Source organism: Oryctolagus cuniculus, chromosome 6 (genome assembly GCF_964237555.1).
Source record: "Oryctolagus cuniculus chromosome 6, mOryCun1.1, whole genome shotgun sequence".
Taxonomy (NCBI): Eukaryota; Metazoa; Chordata; class Mammalia; order Lagomorpha; family Leporidae; genus Oryctolagus; species Oryctolagus cuniculus.
In genome coordinates this window covers 86,986,556-87,007,943 of record NC_091437.1, presented here as the reverse complement: position 1 = coordinate 87,007,943, position 21,388 = coordinate 86,986,556, and the positions used below count along the sequence as shown (strand labels likewise).

General features: G+C 42.1%; 1 protein-coding gene across 30 annotated transcripts in view; it reads left to right on the top strand.

The window, feature by feature from the left end:
• ASPH (aspartate beta-hydroxylase) overlaps positions 1 to 21,388 on the top strand; it is a 303,829-nt gene that overhangs the window by 143,530 nt on the left and 138,911 nt on the right. For all 30 annotated transcript variants that reach the window (XR_011389109.1, XR_007918607.2, XR_011389110.1 and 27 more), the window contains one exon: positions 16,669 to 16,754. Coding sequence is in view for 27 of the 30 variants with exons in the window: in XM_070075073.1 (XP_069931174.1) it covers positions 16,669 to 16,754 (86 nt within the window). In the remaining 3 variants the exon portion in view is untranslated. The remainder of the gene's footprint in view (positions 1 to 16,668; positions 16,755 to 21,388) is intronic.

Genomic DNA, 21,388 nt, shown 5'->3' with positions numbered 1-21,388 from the left:
ATTTATTTATTTATTTGAAAGGCAGAGTTACAGAGAGGCAGAGGCAGAGAGAGAGAGAGAGAGAGAGAGAGAGGTCTTCCATCTGCTGGTTCACTCCCCAGATGGTCACAACAGCCAGATCTGAGTTGATCTGAGGCCAGGAGCCAGGAGCTTCTTCTAGGTCTCCCACGTAGTTGCAGGTGCCTAGGGACTTGGGCCATCTTCCACTGCTTTCTCAGGCCATAGCAGAGAGCTGGATCAGAAGTGGAACAGCCAGGACCTGAACCAGCTCCCGAATGGGATGCCGGCAATGCAGGCAGCAGCTTTACCTGCTATGTCACAGCGCCGACCCCTTCACTCCTCTAATTTGTTCCTTGTGATAAGCTAAGAGCTAGAGAACAAGCTATGCAAGATTGCCAGAAGAATGTCTGAAATAAAGTTTGGGGCAGGTGGCTGTTCTCTTAGGACAGTGCTTATGGAGATGTCATTCACAGGGCCAAAAGTTCTGGTTGGTAAGGCCATGGGCTGCGTTGGTGCTGAAGGGGTTTCTTTTATGTATAGAAAACACATCACTTAGCGTCTCTGAAATTTCTAATTTAACATATGGGGTCACATCTGTTAAAGGATTATTGCTGTAGAAGGGAGTGATGTATAATTTATTAAATAACCCTGTCGGGAGACAGCCAACTACATTTAATAAACTGAAATACTTGCTGGTGCCATGGAATGCTCCCAGGTGAATCTCACATTATTTCAATAGAGGGGGCAGATGAACACAATTGCCCTTTACATAATGTTTACTGTGTTGTGTTAGTGTCTCTCGTCTGAAAAATATTTATGTTAGCTATTCTGGGTAAGCATTGGATATTGAACTCCTCTTGGTGTGTAGCTGAGATTTAATTCTGAGCATAGTGAAAGACTATTGTTCTTTAGCTGTAGGAGGCAAGAAAGAGGGCACCATGCCACTTCCCACCAATCTGCAGCCAGTAGCGGGCAGGTAAGCAGAACATCTCCCCAGAGCTGCCAGATTCACCTCTTCTCCTAGCAAGGAGGTAGCATTAGAGAAGGAAGCCCCAGCAGGGGTTATTTTTGGATCAAACACGTTAATTTTCCTTTCTCCTGTGCTGATAATGCAAACAAGGGCCCCTGCCAGAGGCACTTCCATAGCTGTCTGTGGATTGGGTTTTTCAGCAGCAAGTAACATGACTCCCTCTTGGTTTGACAGCAGATTTCTCTCAGACCCAAGCGTGAAGCCTAGCAGTAGGGAATACCTTGCACAATTCCCACTTTTAAATGAAAGAGGGAAAAAAAAAAAAAAAAAAAAAAAAAAAAAACCACAAACAAGGGCTCCTCACCGCATCCCCTGCCTGTGTCTGGGTGTCTGGTGGGAACACTGGTGGATGTGGGCTTGCTTTTCTTGTGCACAGCAGACAGTTTTCATCAAAAATCCTAATAAGGGGTTCTTGCATTCCTGAATGTTTGCTCTGTTCTTCCCTTCTTTCTTATCCTTTGCCTTTGATTTTGGTCACTGCCAGAAGCCTAGAGCACTTAATTCCCTTATATTGAAATCTATCACTGACTTTTAAAAAGAACAGCAAGGTTAACTTTCCAATTCTAGTATAGAAGATTTAAATATGTAATGAGGGTCTGTGTTATTTGGCTAACTGTTAAAGACCAAGAGTGATATTGCAATGAAATTGTTTTCATGAGTATTTTAAAACTTTAGATTATATCCCAGTGAGATATGAGGGCACTTCAAAATGTTCATGAGAAAATGCAATTAAAAGACAAAATGATTTTGCTGCAAAATGTTTTTTTTTTTTAAATGCATGCTTAGTGTTTGTTTAATACACATTTTCCATGAACTCTTTGAAGATGCCTACCAGAGCACATTTTTCCTTCAATATCTTGTTTTGGTCTTACTTTTACCACCTTAAAATAATTTTCTTTTTAGATTACTTTTATCAAATTTTACAATAATTACTGCTATCACAAAAAACAGTCTTTTATATTGTATGCGTTCCTATTTGAAAATTCATACAGATTGAGTCTCCCTTACATGAATCTCTTGGGACCAAAGCCCTTTCAAATTTTGAATTTCTTCAGATTTGAAAATACTTGTATCTGTATAATGAGGGATGAGAACTGGGGATAGAACCCAAGACAAAACACAAAATTCATTTATGTTTCATATACACTTTATACACATGACAGTAATTTTATACAATATTTCTGATGATTTTGCACATGAAACCATCTTTATATACATAGAACCATCAGACATGAGGCATCACAAAGTACATAATCAAAAGTTTTGTATTTTGCAGTATTTCAGATTTTGGAATTAGGGATATTCAACCTGTAATAGGGTTTGGGAAGCAAGGAGAGTGTAGAGTGGCCCCATGCTCTTCAGGCCCTGGTTGACCTAGGAAATATGAGCTAGGTGTGTTAAATTTATTAGTTTTAGTAGCATACCAAAATAATTTAGTAAATATTAAATTATTTATAATAAAGTAATATAATTATTAAATTATTTATAATGCAGTAAAATTAAGTTTTCCAAAATCTCTGCCAGGGAAAGATGTGACACTAAATCAAATCTATCTTTATTTTTTTGTTTAAAAAAACCTTAATTCCTCAAACATTTATTAATAAATTGTGTACATTTCCCACTTAATTAAATAACAAATTTTTAAAGACTTATTCATTTATTTGAGAGAGTGGAGAGAGGGAGAGAAAGAGAGATACATTTTCCATCCACTGGTTCACTCCCCAAATGGCCACAACAGCTGGGACCTGTCCAGGCTGCAACCAGGAGCCAAAAACTCCATCCAGGTCTCCTACATGGGTTGCAGGAAGTCAAGCACTTCAGCCTTCATCTTTCACTTCCCAGACATAGTAGGAAGAAGCTAGATTGGAAGCAGAGTAGCGGGACTCAAACAGGCACTCAAATATGGGATGTGGTTGCCCTTACTTGTGGCTTACCACTGTGCAAACACATCACCTATCCCCTGGACAGCAGAATTTTAAAGTAGAAGTACTGTAGGGGCTGGCTCTGTGGCGCAGTGGGTTAAAGCCCTAGCCTGCAGCGCCAGCATCCTATATGCGCGCCGGTTCGAGTCCCGGCAGCTCCTCTTTCAATCCAGCTTTCTGCTATGGCCTGGGAAAGCAGTAGAGGATGGCCCAAGTCCTTGGGCCCCTGAACCTGTGTGGGAGATCTGGAAGAAGCTCCTGGCTTTGGATCAGCTCAGCTCTGGCGGTTGTGGTCATTTGGGGAGTGAACTAGCAGAATGGAAGACCTCTCTCTCTCTCTTTCTGGCTGTACCTCTGTCTGTAACTCTGTCTTTCAAATAAATAAAATAATTGAAAAAAGAAGAAGTACTGTAAATGGAAGTCATAGTTAATATTGATTTGAAGTTTCCTGGCCCATGACTATCCTTTTCTATAGGTAGAAGAGGGTCGGGTATTATGCCTGGTTCATGGATGAGGAAACAGGGGCTCAGCAGGTGTAAGAAGAAACCTCCAAAATAGCAGAGTGAGGCTCACATGCTGGCTTCCTGACTGCTACTAAGCCTGGGTGTGTCTGTTTAATGTGTAAATGCTGGGGCTCGGAGACACGAAATGAAGGAAAATTACTGTGGTTGTTTAACCACCTTTGTCCTTGGAGACAAGTAATACAAAGTTCAGCTACTTCTTTTCCACAACATAATAGTTACACTAATATTTAATTCCACTCTGTCATCACTCTCAAAGCCTGCAGGAACACCCTAGTTTCTTAATGTCTGGGCCAGATGCCAGAGATACAGCAAAACAGTAAAGAGCATAGCCATTGGAGTCTATTGGAGGCAACCGCAAGCTCAAGTTTTGACTCCTACTGTTTGCACTGTGTGTAGCCTGGGTGAGTCGTACATGCTTAGCTGAGTAAATGCCTAATAAAAGCCACCATATTATTATTATTATCAGCAAAGAATCGACAAGGCGGTAAGCAAGAGACTTAGCAGAAAAGCAAGCTGCTTTGTGAAGTTTCTATGTTCTAGTAATATTAACTGAACTTTGCAATCCAAGAACTTGTTAATGTTGCCTAATCTTCTGCCATTTGTGTCTGTCTTGGTCCATATTCTGTTGCTAAAATGACAGCACCACAGACTGGTTAAGTTACAAATAAGAAAGATTTATTTTGGCTCACAGTTGTGGTCCAACATCAAATGGCCACAGCTGGTGATGGTCTTCTTGCTGATGGAGTCCTAAGGTGGCACAGGGCATCACATTTTTTTTTAGTGAGATAATTTATCCTTATTGCCCAAACTGCAGAGCATTCTACCATATAGGAGAACTGGGGCAGCAATGGGACACAGGGACAAACCAAACATGGGAATTTTACAAGGAGTTGAAGCAGGTAAGGGACAGTCTTAGTTACAAAAGATGGAATAATGGCAAAGGAAGGGGAACAGAAGAAGTCCTAAAATCCAGTTGGTTTCAAATCTCAAGAAGAGGAGTACTAGGCCTGTAGCATACTGAGTCCAGGTGTATTATGTAACCAGGAAGCCTTTGTTCATGGACAGGCCCTCCAGCCCCTGCTACGACTTCCTTCAAGGCAGCCCTGAGCTCTGGGGAGGAATATTGGTAGCTAGCAGCCAATGTCCTCCATGGGACCACCTTCTGGCCCTCCAGTAGCATAATGGCACATTCTTGCCCAAAGATAGCTTGCACTACAATACTGGGGAGAAAGAAGAAGGCTGGAAAGCCCAGGGCAGTGCCCACGGCCTGGGCAAACTCAGCATTGGTAGCGGTAGAGGCTGGGGCTGCTCTGTTCAGGATTCCCTGCACATGGTTTGCTTCCAGGGCATAGGCCATAGTTCCTGCCTGGTCTCCAGTGTGAATCCAGGGGAAGAACCGATGGCCTGAGCCAATGGGGCCCCCCAGGCCCCCAGGGAACTTGTGAGAATCTTAGCTTTAAACTGGCTTTTACATTTTTTTTTTTTAGTTTATTTGAAAAGCATAGAGACAGAAAGATCTCCTGTTCACTGGTTCACTCCCCAAATGCCCTTAAGAGTCAGGCTTGAGGAAGACAGAATCCAGGAGCTAAGAACTCAGTCCAGTTCTCCTATATGAGTAGCAGGGACTGAATTACATGAGCCCTCACCTGCTGCCTCCCAGCGTGTGAAGTAGCAGGAAGCTGGAGTTGGGAGTTGAGCCAGGACTCAATCCCAAGTATTCCTGTTTGAGATGTGGTGTCCCAACCAGTGACTGAACTGCGGTTCCACATAACCAGCCCCAAAATGGCTTTTATAGCAGAGTGATTCTATAGCACTCTTGAGATAACCATTAACAGATTAAACTCTACATAAGAGCAAAGCCATCATGCTTAAAGGTAGATGCTTAAAGTTCCTTCTTGGTTCCCCCATTAGCATCTTATTATGGGGATTAAATATCAACATGAGGGCTGGCCTTGTGGTGTAGCAGGTAAAGCCACTGCCTGCGATGCCTGCATCCCCTATGGCCTCTGCACTTTTTTTTTTTTTTTTTGTAAGTGAGAGAAATGCATAGGAAAGTGAGGCCTTTGATTAGGGGAGAAGGAAGTCTAGAAGCTAAGTGGGGTCCATACCAGGCAGAGAGCAGGCCGGGTGCCTCGTGGAGCAAGCATGCAGGCAGGAAAGCAGAGGCAGAGCAGAGGCCATAAGGCCTCGCGTGCCTGGAGGTGCAGAGCAACATGAGATGGGCCCACCGTGTTCCAGGCCCTTTATTTACTCCCAAAGGAGAGTGGTTACGTAGTCTGATTGGCAGGTGGACATCCAAGTGAGGTCAGGTAGGAGCATGAGATCATGAAAGGGGGCAGGACGAAGGTGTGGTCTCCAGTTTACAGATCTAATCTATTAGATCCTATCTGCTGGCCTATCCTTCCCCACTCAGGGATTCCAGACCTTAATCTTAAGGGATGCTGAAGGGCATAGAATCGCCGTATCTTAAGTAGCTGCTTCCTGCTTATGAGGAGCATAGCACAGGCCCTGCCTGTCTTGGGTCTGGAAGTCTCTGTCCGACACTTCTGATCCAACTCCCCGCTCGTGGCCTGGGAAAGCAGTGGAAGGTAGCCCAAGTGTTTGGGCCCCTGCCTCCCACGTGGGAGACCAGAATGAAGCTCCTGGCCCCTGACTATTGCAGCCATATGGGGGTTACATGAGGAGCTGGAAGATCTCTCTGTTTGTATAACTCTGATTTTCAAAATAAATAAATAAATTTCAACATGAGCTTCGTGGGACAAGCTATAGCAGTGTCCTAAATTACCAGCCATATTGAAAAGCTTACAGAGAAGCCTGTGAAATAAATCTCAGCATTCTCTGTGAGATCTTCCTTGGGGATTACCTAAAATATATTTTGTATCTTTTTGTCATCTTCCTCCCCCCTCTTCTCCATGTTTGTCCATTGAAACTGTTTGGATGAGACCTTCTTTACAAAGTAAGCTACTTTTAGTTCGTTATCTTGGTTTTCTGCTGCTATTTTGGACTGCTGATATGCCTAAATTAGAATTGGAATCGCCACATCCCCTTCAAGAGTGCCTTGGGTGCATTCATGCCTGCAGAAACCCTTGTTGGGCCTCTCCATAGGACAGGCCATGTGCTACCTGCTGAATATAAATTATGAATAAGAAATTTCTTCCTCAAAGACATTAACAGTCCAGCAAAGAATAGAGGAGCGGGAATGGTGAGAAAGCGTGAGCCAGAGTTATGAATAAATGACCAACTGAAAGAGAATCTGAGGAGCTGTTGATTCCAGAGCAGTATCATATTTACAGTGTTATATTTACATGAAGATGTCTTCGATGACTGGGTACAGGACATAGCATTTCAAGTTGGTCTCAGATATTGAAATCCAGGCAGAGAAAACAGCCACTGAAATGTGAGTGTTCTTCTGTCTGAAGGGCTGTATCAAGGAAATGCAGACTGTTTTACCAGAAGCGTCAGGAGAGGAACAAGGAGATAAGGAGACGGTGTATGGACAGAAGTGCAGCTGGAGCAAGTTCCACAGCTGTCAAGAAGATGCACGTGACTTCCTTTGTATCAGTACAGAATTACAGCTAGGTTATGAAATGGGAAAATTCACACACATACCCCTAGTTAAATTAAAGTGCTATGTAGTCAGCCATACAAATTGTATTACAGGCAAAATGTCAGCCTGGGACTGGAGCAGGTGTTGTTTCCTTAGTGGCTTCCCCAGGCATCTGTAGTCCTTCATTTCAGAGGTCATGGGGAGAGCCAGGTGTCCAAGCTTTGGCTTGTGTGTTTTCACAAGCCCAATCCTCGCTATACCACGGCCTTTTTACTGTTACTGTGCATATCCTCTCTCAAGAACACTTACCCTCACTGAGCGTGCACTCTGGACTCTGCTGGCTTTTGAAGTAGACTCAGCATGAGTAAGGTCTGCTCCTCAGGTGTGGGGAGAAAGCCAGTCTGTCTGGGTCGCTGAGCAGTGTCCATACCTTCAGCTTTCCAAACTTCTAGAAAGCCCAGATTCCAATAATAAGAAAATGTCTATGCGTATGGCACCAAACCCTAGCATCCAAGCAAGAGATTTCTAGCTTTTCATTTACAAGAAAAATAACTTACAATAAAGGTAAAAGTTCCTGGATGCTACTTATGCCTAGGCATATTTATATTTTCAATTGCCGTAGGAAGGCTAATATGTCTATATTTAAAAAATACCAAACAGGTTAGTATCACTGCTAATCCACCCTTATAATTACAGGTTAAGTATTCTTAATCAAAAAGTCTGAAATCTGAAAAGCTGAAAAATCCAAAACTTTTTCAATGACAACTTGATATCAGAATTGGAAAATTCTGGGGCCAGCGCTGTGGCCCAGCTGGTCAAAGCCCTGGCCTGAAGTGCGGGCATCCCAAATGGGCACCGGTTCTAGTCCCAGCTACTCCTCTTCCGATCCTGCTCTCTGCTGTGGCCTGAGAAAGCAAAGGAGGATGGCCCATGTCCTTGGGGCCCTCCACCTACGTGGGAGACCCAGAGGAAGCTCTTGGCTCCTGGCTTCGGATCAGTGCAGCTCCGGCTATTGCAGCCATCTCGGGAGTGAACCAGCAGATGGAATCTCTCTCTCTCTCTCTGTGTCTCTACCTTTCTTGGTAACTCTGTCTTTTAAATAAATAAAGTAAATCTTAAAAAAAATAAATAAATAAAAAGTGGAAAATTCCATACCTGACCTTGGGTTGGGTCACAATCAAAATACAGGTTCACTGAAGATGTTGTATGACATTAGCTTCAGGCTAACTCTATAAAGTGTGCTGGAAACATAAGTAAAATTCATATTTTGACTAGATTCTATCCCAAAGTATCTCATTGTGTATATGTAAATACTCAAATATTCTAAAGAATCCAAGATCTGAAATACTTCCAGTCCCTAACATTTTGGGTAAGAGATATTCAACCTGTACTTGAATTCTGCTAAATGTTAATTATCCACTCAGGCCTTTTTCCCCCGTTAAGATGTCAACCTTCTTGGGAAAGGTTCTGTTGAATTACTGGAACTAAGCACACTCTTTGGAAGACAGGGGCATGTTAACACATACTTGAGTGAATCAGTAAGTCAGTGAACAAGGTCAGATCCAGTGCAAATGAAAGTCCTGGGCCCTCTCCACTGTGTTCAGAGTCACACACTGAGAACTGCTATGTTTTGTTGTTGATCAAGAGTGGGATCCATAGAGGGCAGTCAGAAAAGAAAAGGTAGTGGGAGTACTAAATAAGAAAAATATGTAGGTGTTCATTGAAGGTCTATGTGGGTGTTAAGTATCTTGGCTTTTACTTTTCTTTTTTTCTTGTTTGGTGTAGGAAAGGGTCTCTTCAGTATGGTAGAGTTGGAATTACCTCCCAAAAGAGTTATAGGAAGAGAGGCTCAAAACCAGATTTATTTTTATGTTTTAAAAGTACTTTCTTTTAATACCTTTTTGCCCAGAATAATAGTTTTCAGTGAGATTCATGAACTTGTTTGTTACTTGCCCTTTTTCTTAAAAGTCAGGTCAATTCCTCTCGGAATAAGATCGAAGTCGGCGAACTCAAATGGCTTCCGTGGCCTTGGCAACTCATGACTAGAGCCTAGAGAGATTACTGATGCCATAAACAAGAGTGTCAAATTGTTAAGTCAACAACAGGAGTCACTGTGTACTTACTTCTCGTGTGGAATCTGTCCTTAATGTGTTGTCCAATGTGAAGGAATGCTATAACTAGTACTGAAACAGTATTTTACACTTTGTGTTTCTGTGTGGGTGCAAACTGTTGAAATCTTTACTTAATATATACTAAATTGATCTTCTGTATATAAAGAGAATTGAAAATGAATCTTGATGTGAATGGAATGGGAGAGGGAGTGGGAGATGGGAGGGGTGCGAGGGGGAGGGAAATTATGTGTGGGGGGGAAGCCATTGTAATCCATAAGCTGTACTTTGGAAATTTATATTTACTAAATAAAAGTTAAAAAAAAAGTCAGGTCAATTAGGGTATAATTTTTAAAAATTTTTAATCAGTTTTTAACAGATTCAATGTGATTTATAGATGTAATTCTAAAAATATAGGGGCTAGTGCCATGGCTCACTTGGCTAATCCTCCACCTGCAGTGCTGGCATTCAATATGGGTGCCAGGTTCTAGTCTTGGTTGCTCCTCTTCCAGGCTAGCTCTCTGCTATGGCCGGGGAAGGCAGTGGAGGATGGCCCAAGTGCTTGGGCACCTGCACCTGCATGGGAGACCAGGAAGAAGCACCTTGCTCCTGACTTCGGATTGGTGTAGTTCTGGCCGTAGCGGCCACTTGGGGGATGAACCAACGGAAGGAAGACCTTTCTCTCTGTCTCTCTCTCTCTCACTGTCTAACTCTACCTGTCAAATAAAATATATGTGTGTGTATATATATATATATATAAAATGATATTCCCTTTCTCCCTTCCTCCCTCCCTCCCCTACCCTTTTCCTTCTCCCTTTCTTTCATTTTTTTTTTTAGTTTTTGAGATAACATGTTTTAAAATTATATTACCATAAAAAGACTTAGCACTTAACCCAAATAAAAAGTTTAACAAGTGAAAAACAAAAGGACCCTTATTTAGTGGGAATATAGATAATGGCTATAAACAATAATTGAATGGAAAAATGATCATTTCACCCACATACAGTAAATTTTAAAGTAATCACAGATCATTAAAACTATAGTAGTTTAACATTCTTAACCATTGTTTGGCAGATGTAAAAAACAAAGCTTTACAAAACTATTTGCAATAATACTGATACACAAAGAGATTTCTCATTTTTTTCTCTCCTTTTATTTTTTTTAATTTTAGCTCCCACATATAAGGGAAAACATGCAGTATTTGCCTTTCTGGTCCAGCTTATTTCATTCAACATGTCCTCCAGTTGCATCCGTTTTGCTGCAAATGGTGGAATTTCATTCTTTTTTATAGCTGGATAATATCCCATTGTGTATATGTACCACATTTTCTAGATACTAAAACATAGAACATCTAACCCTCAGAATTCTCGTGCACTCTTTGAAAGCAACCTCTTTCCACACCCAAGCCTCTGAGTCCACCTATCTTTTTGGCTTTTGAACAGCCATGAATGTCCCTGGATGAGTGTTGGTATATGCTTTCATGACCTATTTTTTCATCTCTCTTGGGTAGAGGACAAAAAATAGGACTGCTTGGATGGCACCCTAAGGAATTTAGTTTTTGTGTTGTGTATCCTGGGTGTCTGTGGGTGTTTTAAGCAGTGTGGTCCCATGCACAGATTGTGTTTCAGGAAGACCCTCAGCACAATTCGGAGCATGGGGGACAGTCTGCAGGTGGAGACTGGTTAGGGAACTGGTGCTTTTCAGTCTGTCTTCTGGCAGAAATTACTGCTTTCCCATGGAACAGGTAAAGGACAGAGAGCAATGCAGTGATTCTGTGTGTGTTTATTGGGGGTCAGCTTCTCCCCAGGCACCATAGTTTGAAAACATCTGACTCCACAGACTAAGTGGAAATGAAAAGGAGTCATCATTGGTTTTTGTACAATCTCACTATGTGGTGCTAGTGCTTTTCTCATGCTTTCAACTAATTCTTTTATTTTCCTTCTTTTCCATTCTCTTTGATCTGCATATTTCAACCATGGCATAGTAGGGGAAGTAAGGATTTGAAATGTGGCTGCTCTCTTTTCTTTCCTTCTTGGAGCTTTTGGAAAAGGGTAAAGCACTCATCATGCCAGCAATTAAAAAGACTTTTAATTCAGTTAGGCTAACATCTTCTGAAACCATTCTGAAAAATCCAAATTTAGTAAAACTGATAATCATCTCCAGTACCTTATAGGTGTACTTTGAAAGACTATTTATGTGATTTAAACAACTGAAAATTATGAGGACAGGAATTCTGAGTTCAGAGAGACCTTACCAGAATCAGCCCAAGTCACCCATTTGTCGTTGAGAAAACTGAGGCCCAGAGAGAGTATCTGAATCTCCCTTCATTAACTGGAATGAGAACCCATCATTTCTTCTTCATCTAGATCGTGGACTTTCCCAAAACAAGAAGGAAGGATGTGTCTTACTTTTTTTTTTTTTAACTATTGAGAAAAATTGCCTCAGGAATTTTATAAATTAACAAATAAAAATAGGGGCTAGCATTGTGCCTTAGCAGGGTAAGCTGCTGCTTGCAACACCAGCATCCCATTATCAGAGCACTGCTTCAAGTCCTGGCTGCTCTGCTTCTAATCTTGTTCCCTGATAATGTGCCTGAGAAGACAAGGGGAGATGATTGCAGTGCTAGGGCCCCTGCCACCCACGTGGGAGACCCAGATGGAGCTCCTGGCTCCTGGCTTCAACCTGGCCCAGCCCTGGCTATTGAAGACATTTGGAGAGTGAACCACTGGATGGAAGCTAATTTTTTCTCTGTCTTTCCCTCTGCCTTTCAAATAAATAAAACAAATCCTTAAAAAATAATAGAAATAGTCATCATAGCATGAAAATTGAATTTAAAAGAGAAGCAATGGTTACAAGCTATTAAATATGATATCTAAAAAGTAATTTCTTAGTAACATGTACTATGAGATTTTTAATATTTTTTATGCTGTTATTGAAATATTTTGACAGTACGATTCAATATGACTTGTTAGCAAGAATATTATTTTACTGTTTTAGCATTAGGATGTCCTAAACTGTCAGTAATTTTTCTTTTCCTGTAAATAAATTTAACATTAACTTGAACTTCATAACACAGGGGATACTAAACTGATGATGCCTGCAGTAAAAGGCTCTCTCCAAGTGCACACCAGGCTTTCCTGGAGGTCCTGCTGTGGTTCTGCACACAGACACTTCTATAAAAGTGAAATGGGCAATTGGGAGACATAAGTCAGTGCTGAGATGACAAGACACAAACTCCAACCCCCATAAAAGCATGCCTCAGTCAAGTGTCACTTTCTGTATCAGCAGATATGCTAACATACGGTGACACGAAGTTGGAAAAGCCCTGTTCACTGTTTGTTCAGGCTGTGATTTGGAGACAATTTACAGCAAACAATAGAGGGGCTAGCCACTGGAGAAGGGGAAAAGAAGGCAGAATAAACAAATTAGGAGATTATAGCAATCTTTAAAAAAACACACAAGTAAGAAGGTAAGGAAGATCAAAATGCCAGCTTTATTACTCATGGGAGCTGAACAAAGAATGCAGTTTAGATAATCAGGAATAACACATTTCTTAATACTTAACCCCAGAACTGGACATAGCCTCTCACTTCAGGCATGTGCTACTACCTCGGTTCTATGTGGGTCACCTCTACCAGTAGATGTTCAGCTTAATTCATTGCACCTGCTCTCTTCTGAGGCTGCGACCCTACACAGGGAGCATACTCTTAGGAGGCACTGAGGGAAGTGGGACTGGACTTGAGCTTTGCAAGTGTGCACCTACCCCTGACTCAGTAGTCCCATGTGTCACATCACCTCCCCTGAGGAGAGAAGCAGGCAATTAAGGTTTTTAGGGAACGTCCCTCTTGGAAACCAAGAAGTGTCTCTTTCCTCCCGGGTGGGCAGAACCTTAGTGGCCCCAGCTCTACAGTTATATTCTCTGTGTTGGGGAGCTTGAGAGACTAACAGATGAACTTGAGAGGCTAAAAGGTGAACTATCTTAAGGCACCTGGCCCAGTTACTGGCTGAGTGAGAGCAGACAAAACAAAACAGGTGAAGGACGAGTTCCATTTAGTTGTCTGTTAGATAACTCCATGTGTGTCTGCTTTGCCATTCTTTTACTTGTTTTCCCTAACCCAGTTTCTGATTTTGACAGTGGGGTGAATACGGATCCATTCTCTGAACCTAGGTGAACAGGAGACAGAACAGACGTGTGAGGAATAGTGAGCTCTGTCTCTGATGGCCTGAGTTGGAGGCATCTGTGTCAGTCGGCACTTGGATTTAGGATATTTGGGATAGAGGAGATGCACTGGTTAATTTTTAGCTCAGTTTGAAATGTGAAGTCCTTAATGCCCCTGGGGGCAGGGAGAGAGGTGTTGCTGAAACCATAAAATCCCAGAGATCAGCAGAATGAGGAACTGCGGAGGAGATCAGAGTGGCCAGAGATGAGGAGGAAAACAGGAGAGTGGATAGTACAAAAGTCTAGGAAAGTGATCATTTCCGGAAAAAGGAATGAATCAGATGAAATGCAAAGGACTGCATGAAGTATAACAGGAAATAAGGGGAACAAACAGGTTCCCTTTCAGAGAAGGTTGTATCGGTTCTCCACTTTTTGGCTAAGATCTCTGGAGAAGGTCGTGGACACTTTTAGCTGTAAGGTACTGAGCTGTATGCAAGGCACTTTGCTAAGTGCTTCCTGTACAATATACAGGTAACTCTCCAAAACACTCCTGCATTTTATAGAGGAGGAAAATGAGACTCAATGGAGTTTAGTACCACAGAGCTTGGAGGTGACCGAGTAGACTCAGGCTTCTGCCATCTCACCCATAACCACTCAGCACTCACTGCTGCCCATGTGGTGTGTGAGGACGCCAGAGCCCTGAGAGCTGAGGTGGTGAAGAAGTGCCATGCTAGGGGAAGGGGACAGAGCATGGCCAGTACAAGACGGTAGACTGAGTGTGTTTCTGTTTGTTTGCTTTAAGATGGTACAGACTTCAGCATGATTAAATGCTGATGGAAGCCCAGGAGGGAGCCAGAGACAGGAGACAGTGAGAAGGCAGAAGGCAGGTGTGTGTATAGGTAGAAGAGCCCCTGTTCTTTTGTGATGAGATAAGGCAGAAGTTATTAAATGTGTGTGTTTAATATCAGGAGCTTGAGGAAGTTCTCACCTGATGATTCTATCTCTTCCACCCTACTCCACCTGCTCACCACTAGTCCCCTTCTCCATCTGGAGCCTACTGCTTCCCTGTAAGCTTCTGGCCTTGACATTCAAATTCCAGAGAACACTCTGCATATACCCATTCTACGTGCATTACCCGGTGCAGAGGCAAAGCCTGCTGGATGTGACTTCCTTCCAGAAGGGGAGACTCTGTTCATTGAGTGCCAGGGTTGTGCACACAGCAGAAAACTGTTTGCTGAGTCAGTATGTATAGATCCAGTATGCTTTTAAACTATGGTGCCATCCTGTTGCAGTTTATGGTTTGGAAGGGACTAAGATACATGATGAATTGATTATAGTAAGGGTCATTTAGGTGAGGGGGACCACAGAAGAGGGATTATGAGAGCCATGGACAGGGGCCAGGGGAAAGAACTGAGCACTATGAATGATACTGGGAGAAACCTCATAAAAACTGTGATTTTGAGCTAGTTTCAGAAGAATAGGTATATTTTCATCTGACAAGATGAAAGACAGGCCATTGCCATGGCTCACTTGGCTAATCCTCTACCTGTGGCGCTGGCACCCTGGGTTCTAGTCCCAGTTAGGGTGCTGGATTCTGTCCCGGTTGCGCCTCTTCCAGTCCAGCTCTCTGCTGTGGCCCGGGAAGGCAGTGGAGGATGGCCCAGGTACTTGGGCCCTGCACCCACATGGGAGACCAGGAGGAGGCACCTGGCTCCTGGCTTCAGATCAGTGCAGCATGCCAGCCGTAGTGGCCATTTGAGGGGTGAACCAATGGATAGCAGTGTGGGTAAAGACATGACCTACAACGCTGGCATCCCATATGCGCACCAGTGTAAGTCCTGGTTGCTGTACTTCTGATTCAGCTCCCTGATCATGGTGTGGGAAAAGCAGAAGATGGCCCAAGTGCTTGGGTCCCCGCCACCCACATAGGAGAGCCAGATGAAGCTCCTGGTTCCTGAGTTTGGCCTGGCTCAGCCCGGCTCAGCCTTGACTGTTACAGCCATTGATGGAGGGAGTGAGCCAGCAGATGGAGGAGTTTCTCTGTGTATGTGTCTCTCCCTCTCTCTCTGTAACTCTGATTTTCAAATAAAGAAATAAATCTTTAATGAAAAGGAAACAAAGACCACAAGGTTTTATGTTTTTAAAGATTTATTTCATTTAGTTGAAAGGCAGAGAGTCAGAAAGGGGGGGGAAAGATAATAAGATCTTCCATCCACTGGTTCACTCCAAGTGGCTGTAATTGCCACAGCTTGACCATGCTGAGGCAGAAGCCTATAACTCCATCCAGGTCTCCCATGTGGGTGCTAGGTACCCAAGCACTTGAGTCATCTTCCTCTGCCTTCCTTGGCACATTAGTGGGGAGCTGGATTGGAAGTGCAATACCTAGGACTAGAACTGATGCTCAGATAGGATACTGGTGTCACCGTCAGTGACTCAACCCGCTGTGCACACTGCCAGCCCTGGTACAGAGCTTCTTCTTCTTCTCTTTCTCCTTCTCCTCCTCCTCCTCCTCCTCCTCCATCATCATCATCATCATTATTATTATTATTATTTTATTTATTTGAAAGACAGAGAAAGAGGTTTTCCATTCTGCTGGTTCACTTCCCAAATGACTGCAATGGCCAGAGCTGAACTGATCCGAAGCTAGGAGTCAGGAGCTTCTTCCAGGTCTCCCACATAAATTCAGGGGCCCAAAGAGTTGGGCCATCTTCTACTGCTTTCTCAGGCCACAGTAGAGAGCTAGATAGGAAGAGGAGCAGCCGGAACTTGAACCGGCGCCCATACGAGATGCCGACACTGCAGGTTGGGGCTTTAACCCGCTTCACCACAGCATGGACCCAGCACAGAGGTTCTATAGGAAACATGGATCAGTCTAGTTTGAGTGAAAGACAGGTAGCAGCTCTGTGGTGCCAGGTCCGTGATGCACCTGAAGGGCTTTGACGACTGAAGAAAGAGATTCTGTTTACTTGACTTTTCTTGAGAGTGGCTTTCCATTTTAATTTTGTTGTACCACAAAAAGCTGTGAACATATTCAAGAAATATTTTGAGCAGTATTTTGGATTTAGCCAGAAGAGTCTAGAAATCAGGGCTACTGTTTTTATTTCAAAAATGAAGCAAAAAATAAGTAAAATAAATAGACTAAGCTAGAATCTCTGAGTGTTTCAGGTCACCAGTAACCACCCAATCTCCCATTAATACCTCAGGTATGACTTTGTCATACCATCTGAGAAGTGAAGGGAAAGTGAGCCCAGAGCACCTGCTCCTGCACTTGTGTGTTGGAGATCAATACTGAATGTCTTGCTACTTGTAAATTGTTATCCTTAAAAACTAATTCTAAGTAATAAAATCCAAAAAATCCTTTTTCTTTTTTACTTTCAGTTAAGAAAAAGAAGCCTAAACTTTTAAATAAATTTGATAAGACTATTAAAGCTGAACTCAACGCAGCAGAGAAACTCCGCAAAAGGGTAGGTTGATGTTCTTGTTTGACACAGAAATGTGCACTGGTTTCATTGTTAAATAAACCCAGCCATTACTCTTGGTTTATTACAAATAATAATAATAATAATAATAATAATAAATGCAAATGCAAACCACATTTGAGTGGAGTGGATTTTTCCCAGGCATATCAGCATGTTTCCCCATAAAGTGCATCAAATGGAAAGGAATGGCAGCCACACTGACAGAGAAAAATAGAACTGCCCTGTTCAGGCCAGCTGTCTTGGACGTCAGCCCACCTCTGTCACCTTCTAGATGTGTGGTTTTGAGCAATTCATTTGACCATCTGAGCTTCCATCTCCTTATTGTTTTTAAAAATGAGAATGTTAAGTACCCTTCCAAATCCTTGCTTGCTTTTCATAAAGATTAAATGAATTGAAAAGAAGAAATCAACACTTTTATATAAAATATCAGTGGAATTGTTTCTTTTTTAAGAAATTTAGGTTTAATTGCAACATAATAAATGTAAATACGTGTGGGATGCAGTATGATGATTCATATATTTATAAAATGAATAATGATCAAATCAACCCAATTATCATTCCCATCTTTGGGCAGGGGTGGGGAATGTCTGGCCATAAAAGGTCCATGAAATCACTGGGTCTGGTCCTGCCAAGGCAATAGCAAGTGCAACTTGAAATTCAATCAATGTATAGCAGGCTAATTTTTAAGTGGACAATTTTGTATGGCCCATGAATGATGTTATAAATATACAGTTGGCCCTTGATGGAAAAAAGGCTCCCACCCCTGTGGCATTTATCATTTGTGTTTGGAGCCTCTGGACTCTGAAGATTTCTCTTGTTTTCCAATTTTGTTTACTTAGTTATTATTTGAAAGGCAGTGGACCAGAAAGAAGGTGAGAAAGGTGAGAGAGGGAGAGAGGCGGGGGGCGGGGGATATTGAGCTTCATTTGCATGGCCACAACAGCCATGTCTCAGGAGCCAGGAACTCCATCTGTGTCGCCCACCTGAGTGGCAGGGCCCCAGAAACTTGGGCCGTCTTCCTCTGCCTTCCCCAGCATATTAGCAAAGAACAGAAACAGAAGCAGAGCAGCTGGGACTTGAACCAGGGCTCTGATATGTGATGGTGACATTGTTGAAAGCAATGGCTCAACACACTATATACCACAACACTAGCCCTATACTCTGAAGTTTTCAATGTTATAGCACGTTAATGTAAAAACAAAAACTAGGTTAGTCCAACACTATTATGATGGCTACAATTAGATGAAATAGATTTGATTTAACATTCTTCTCACTGTTAATCTTGTGCATCTCATTTCTCAGGGTCAGTTTTTAGCTTCAGTATAAGTTGTTTGAAATACTATTTGCATTCCATTTTAGATTTTACAGTTTTTGAAAACAATCAGCTGAAACAATAGAGAAGTTATTTGCTCCCTTAACTCAGTCATACTCATCTAATTGTCAAGCCTAAAATGTTTATTATAGTTATTTTTTCATTAGTTGCCAATTAATTATCTCTTGTTTTACATAGAGGATTGTCTTTCTCTACTTGTATTTAGACTTGTAGTGCTATAATTGTATTTAGACTTGCAGTGCTCATGAATTTTCATATCGTATGCTTTTTTTTTTTAAATCAAGTAAACATTGGCTCCCCAAAAAAGGAGGAGAAGAGAACATAATTAAATAAGTAATGATAATAGAAACACACAAGTTATAGGGCTGGCACTGTAGTGTTGTAGGCTAGGCCTCTGTGGTGCTGTCATCTCCTGTGGGCGCCAGTATCCTGGCTGTTCCTCTTCCAATCCAGCTTTTTGCTTCTGGCCTGGGAAAGCACGCACATCGGAGACCTGAATGAAGCTCCTTGCTCCTGGTTTTGGATGGGCTTAACCCTTGGCCATTGCAGCCATTTGGAGAGTGAACCAGCGGACGGAAGACCTCTCTCTCTGTCTCTCCCTCTCTCTCTATGCAATTCTACCTCTCAAAATAAATAAATAAATCTTTAAAAAAACACATAGAAGTAACAAAACTGAAATGAAGTAAGAATGGGCTTCACATATGTTTACTGCCAAAGTACCATCCAGGCATAAAGGCTTCTGTAACTAGCATTAGACAAGGTCCCCAGGTCAAGGTAGGGCTTACCCTCTTCACCATTGATAAAAATGTCTAATGTAGCAAGGAATTGAATTGTTCACTACTCGTAAATTTAAATATATGGAATGACTTCTAAGTCATCTTGTGTAACTATGAAGTAAGGTCATCAACTACTTGTGAGAGATTTGCATTTCGTAATAGAAATGAAAGCAAGGAGTTTCTTTTTCTGTCCTCATTTGGTGCCCTCTACTTTTTCTGTACTAAATGCCATCTATGAAAATGCAGGATGTCTAGAGAACAGGTGACACTTGGAATAAAGAACAAATGCAAAGTTTTAGAGAAGGGATTTTATGTACCTCTAATGAACGGTAAGGAAGGGCTCAGTTACCAAGTGGCAAATAAGTCAGTGGGACATGAACGTGCTCGAACAGTCCATGGGGTATTCTCATCTTGCTTAGTTGGAGAAATTATGATGTTTTCCTCAAGGAACACTGTGAAATCTATAATAGTGCACATAAAGGAGGAAGAAGTGGCCACATAAACAACTGTGAGTTGTATTATTGACTGAATTATTAGCATGAATTATTAGCATAATGAAGTCTTTTAGGGTTATTTTTACAGCTAGTATTTTCAAAGGATGTGACTTAGTACACTGGAATAGCTGAGGACTGAGCAGAGTCATGCCCTAAATAGACCCAGTCTAGTCTTAGTTCACAGTTCATGTTCAAGTACTTCACTATGTGAAACTATTCAGTCATGTTCTCTTCCAAAACATATAGATTGGGTAATTTTTCTTTCATTCATCTTTTCAAAATACTATTCATTATTTAAAACTCCTCCCTAAACCCGCAAAAAAGATTTGGAATGACATACTGAAACATAATCATTTATTTGTTGGAATCATGTATTATTGTATTATAAGCAAAAAAGTAAGAAGAGAGTAAAGAAAACACACACACACACACACACACATTGATGCCATTCCTAAATGACATCAATCCTGCTTCCTTGTAGTTAGAACAAAGGAAATGGAATCAGACTATAAGATAAACATTGCTCATCAGAATAGCTGTTCTGTACCAAGTTTAGGAGGAATGGGGTGCTGTAGATCTTCATAGATTGTACACTGATGATTGACTGCAAGACTTCCTTCCTGATGTCAAACCAGAGTGTGGGGAGCAACTGGGAGCAACTCAGACTAGACTAAGTTACTGGAATTAAGACTTATTCTATGCATCTGCTCTCCCACAATATGGCGCTGAGAAGGGAGTAACAGCTTCTACACAGCTGCCTCCAGTTCAACCAATAAGCAGCAGGACCTGCTCCTGATTGGAGGAGAGCAGCGTACTCGGCGTGTGGGTAGCAGAGTTGGGATTGGTGGAAGAGGACTATAAAGGAGGAGAGAGACAACATGCACCAGGAACATCTAAGGGGAACATCTATCTGAAGGAACACCTGTGCAGCCCCCGAGAGAGCCGGCCGGCGGTGTGCCGCTCCCCCGCGGAAGTGGGGAAAGTGGCTAGGGGGAACCGCCCTTCCACGGAGGTGGAAGGGACGGTAGCCAACCCGGGAAGAACCAGCAGCAAACCCGGGGAGGGCCGAGCAGACGAAAGAACAGCGCAGGGTCCTGTGTCGTTCCTCCACGAAGACGGGGAGCGACACAGAGGATTCCCTGCATGGCTGTATCTTAATGTCCTTCAGCATATATGGCTCATTGAACTCAGGCCAAAACAATGTGCCCCAAAAAAGGATCTCTCCAATAAACCATCTTGATTCTAGGCTGAAATACACATTATCTTGAGGAACAGATGATTTTCAGGCATTTCTTCAAAAACATTGTATTTTGCAACTGAGTTTTTTAAAATGAGAATTGTACAATAGTGCTAGCAGATATATACAAATATAAAGAAGGGAAATCTTTCATACTAAAAGCAAATACATATATACTTCACCAGCCAGTTGAAGTGAGAGCAGGACTAATGATCCCTTAGAAAAGCCACGCACACAGTATTTGTCTTTGGGGAATCCAAAGATGCCTAGGGTAGAGCCAAAATATTCCACTATTTTTGCAGCCTTTGTGATATAAGGTAAGAGCAATATGAGTTACCAAATTTGTTCTGGATGTTGTTATTCTTAGATTTTAAATCTGGTAATTGTCTATTTGGCACAATTTTCACAATAGTTTCAACATCTGCAATTTAGGTTGCATAGGGCATATAGACTGACAATGTCTTCCCAAAAGATACCCATCTTCTAATACCTGGAACTTGTACATGTTATGTAATTTGGGGAAAGAGTCTTTGCATATGAGATTAAGTTAAGGATTTTGGGATAGAGATTATTTTAGTTTATCTAGTTCAGCCCTAATGAAATCATGTTTCCTAATAAGAGAGGAGAGGTGGAAATCTGATATAGACACACACACAAAGGAGAGAACAGGATGGGTACAGAAGTGGATATTGGCTTGGCATGGCATGGCATGGCCACAGGTCAACCCATATTGGTGAAAGAAAAGGAATAGAGCCTTGGAGGCACCATGATCCTGCCAG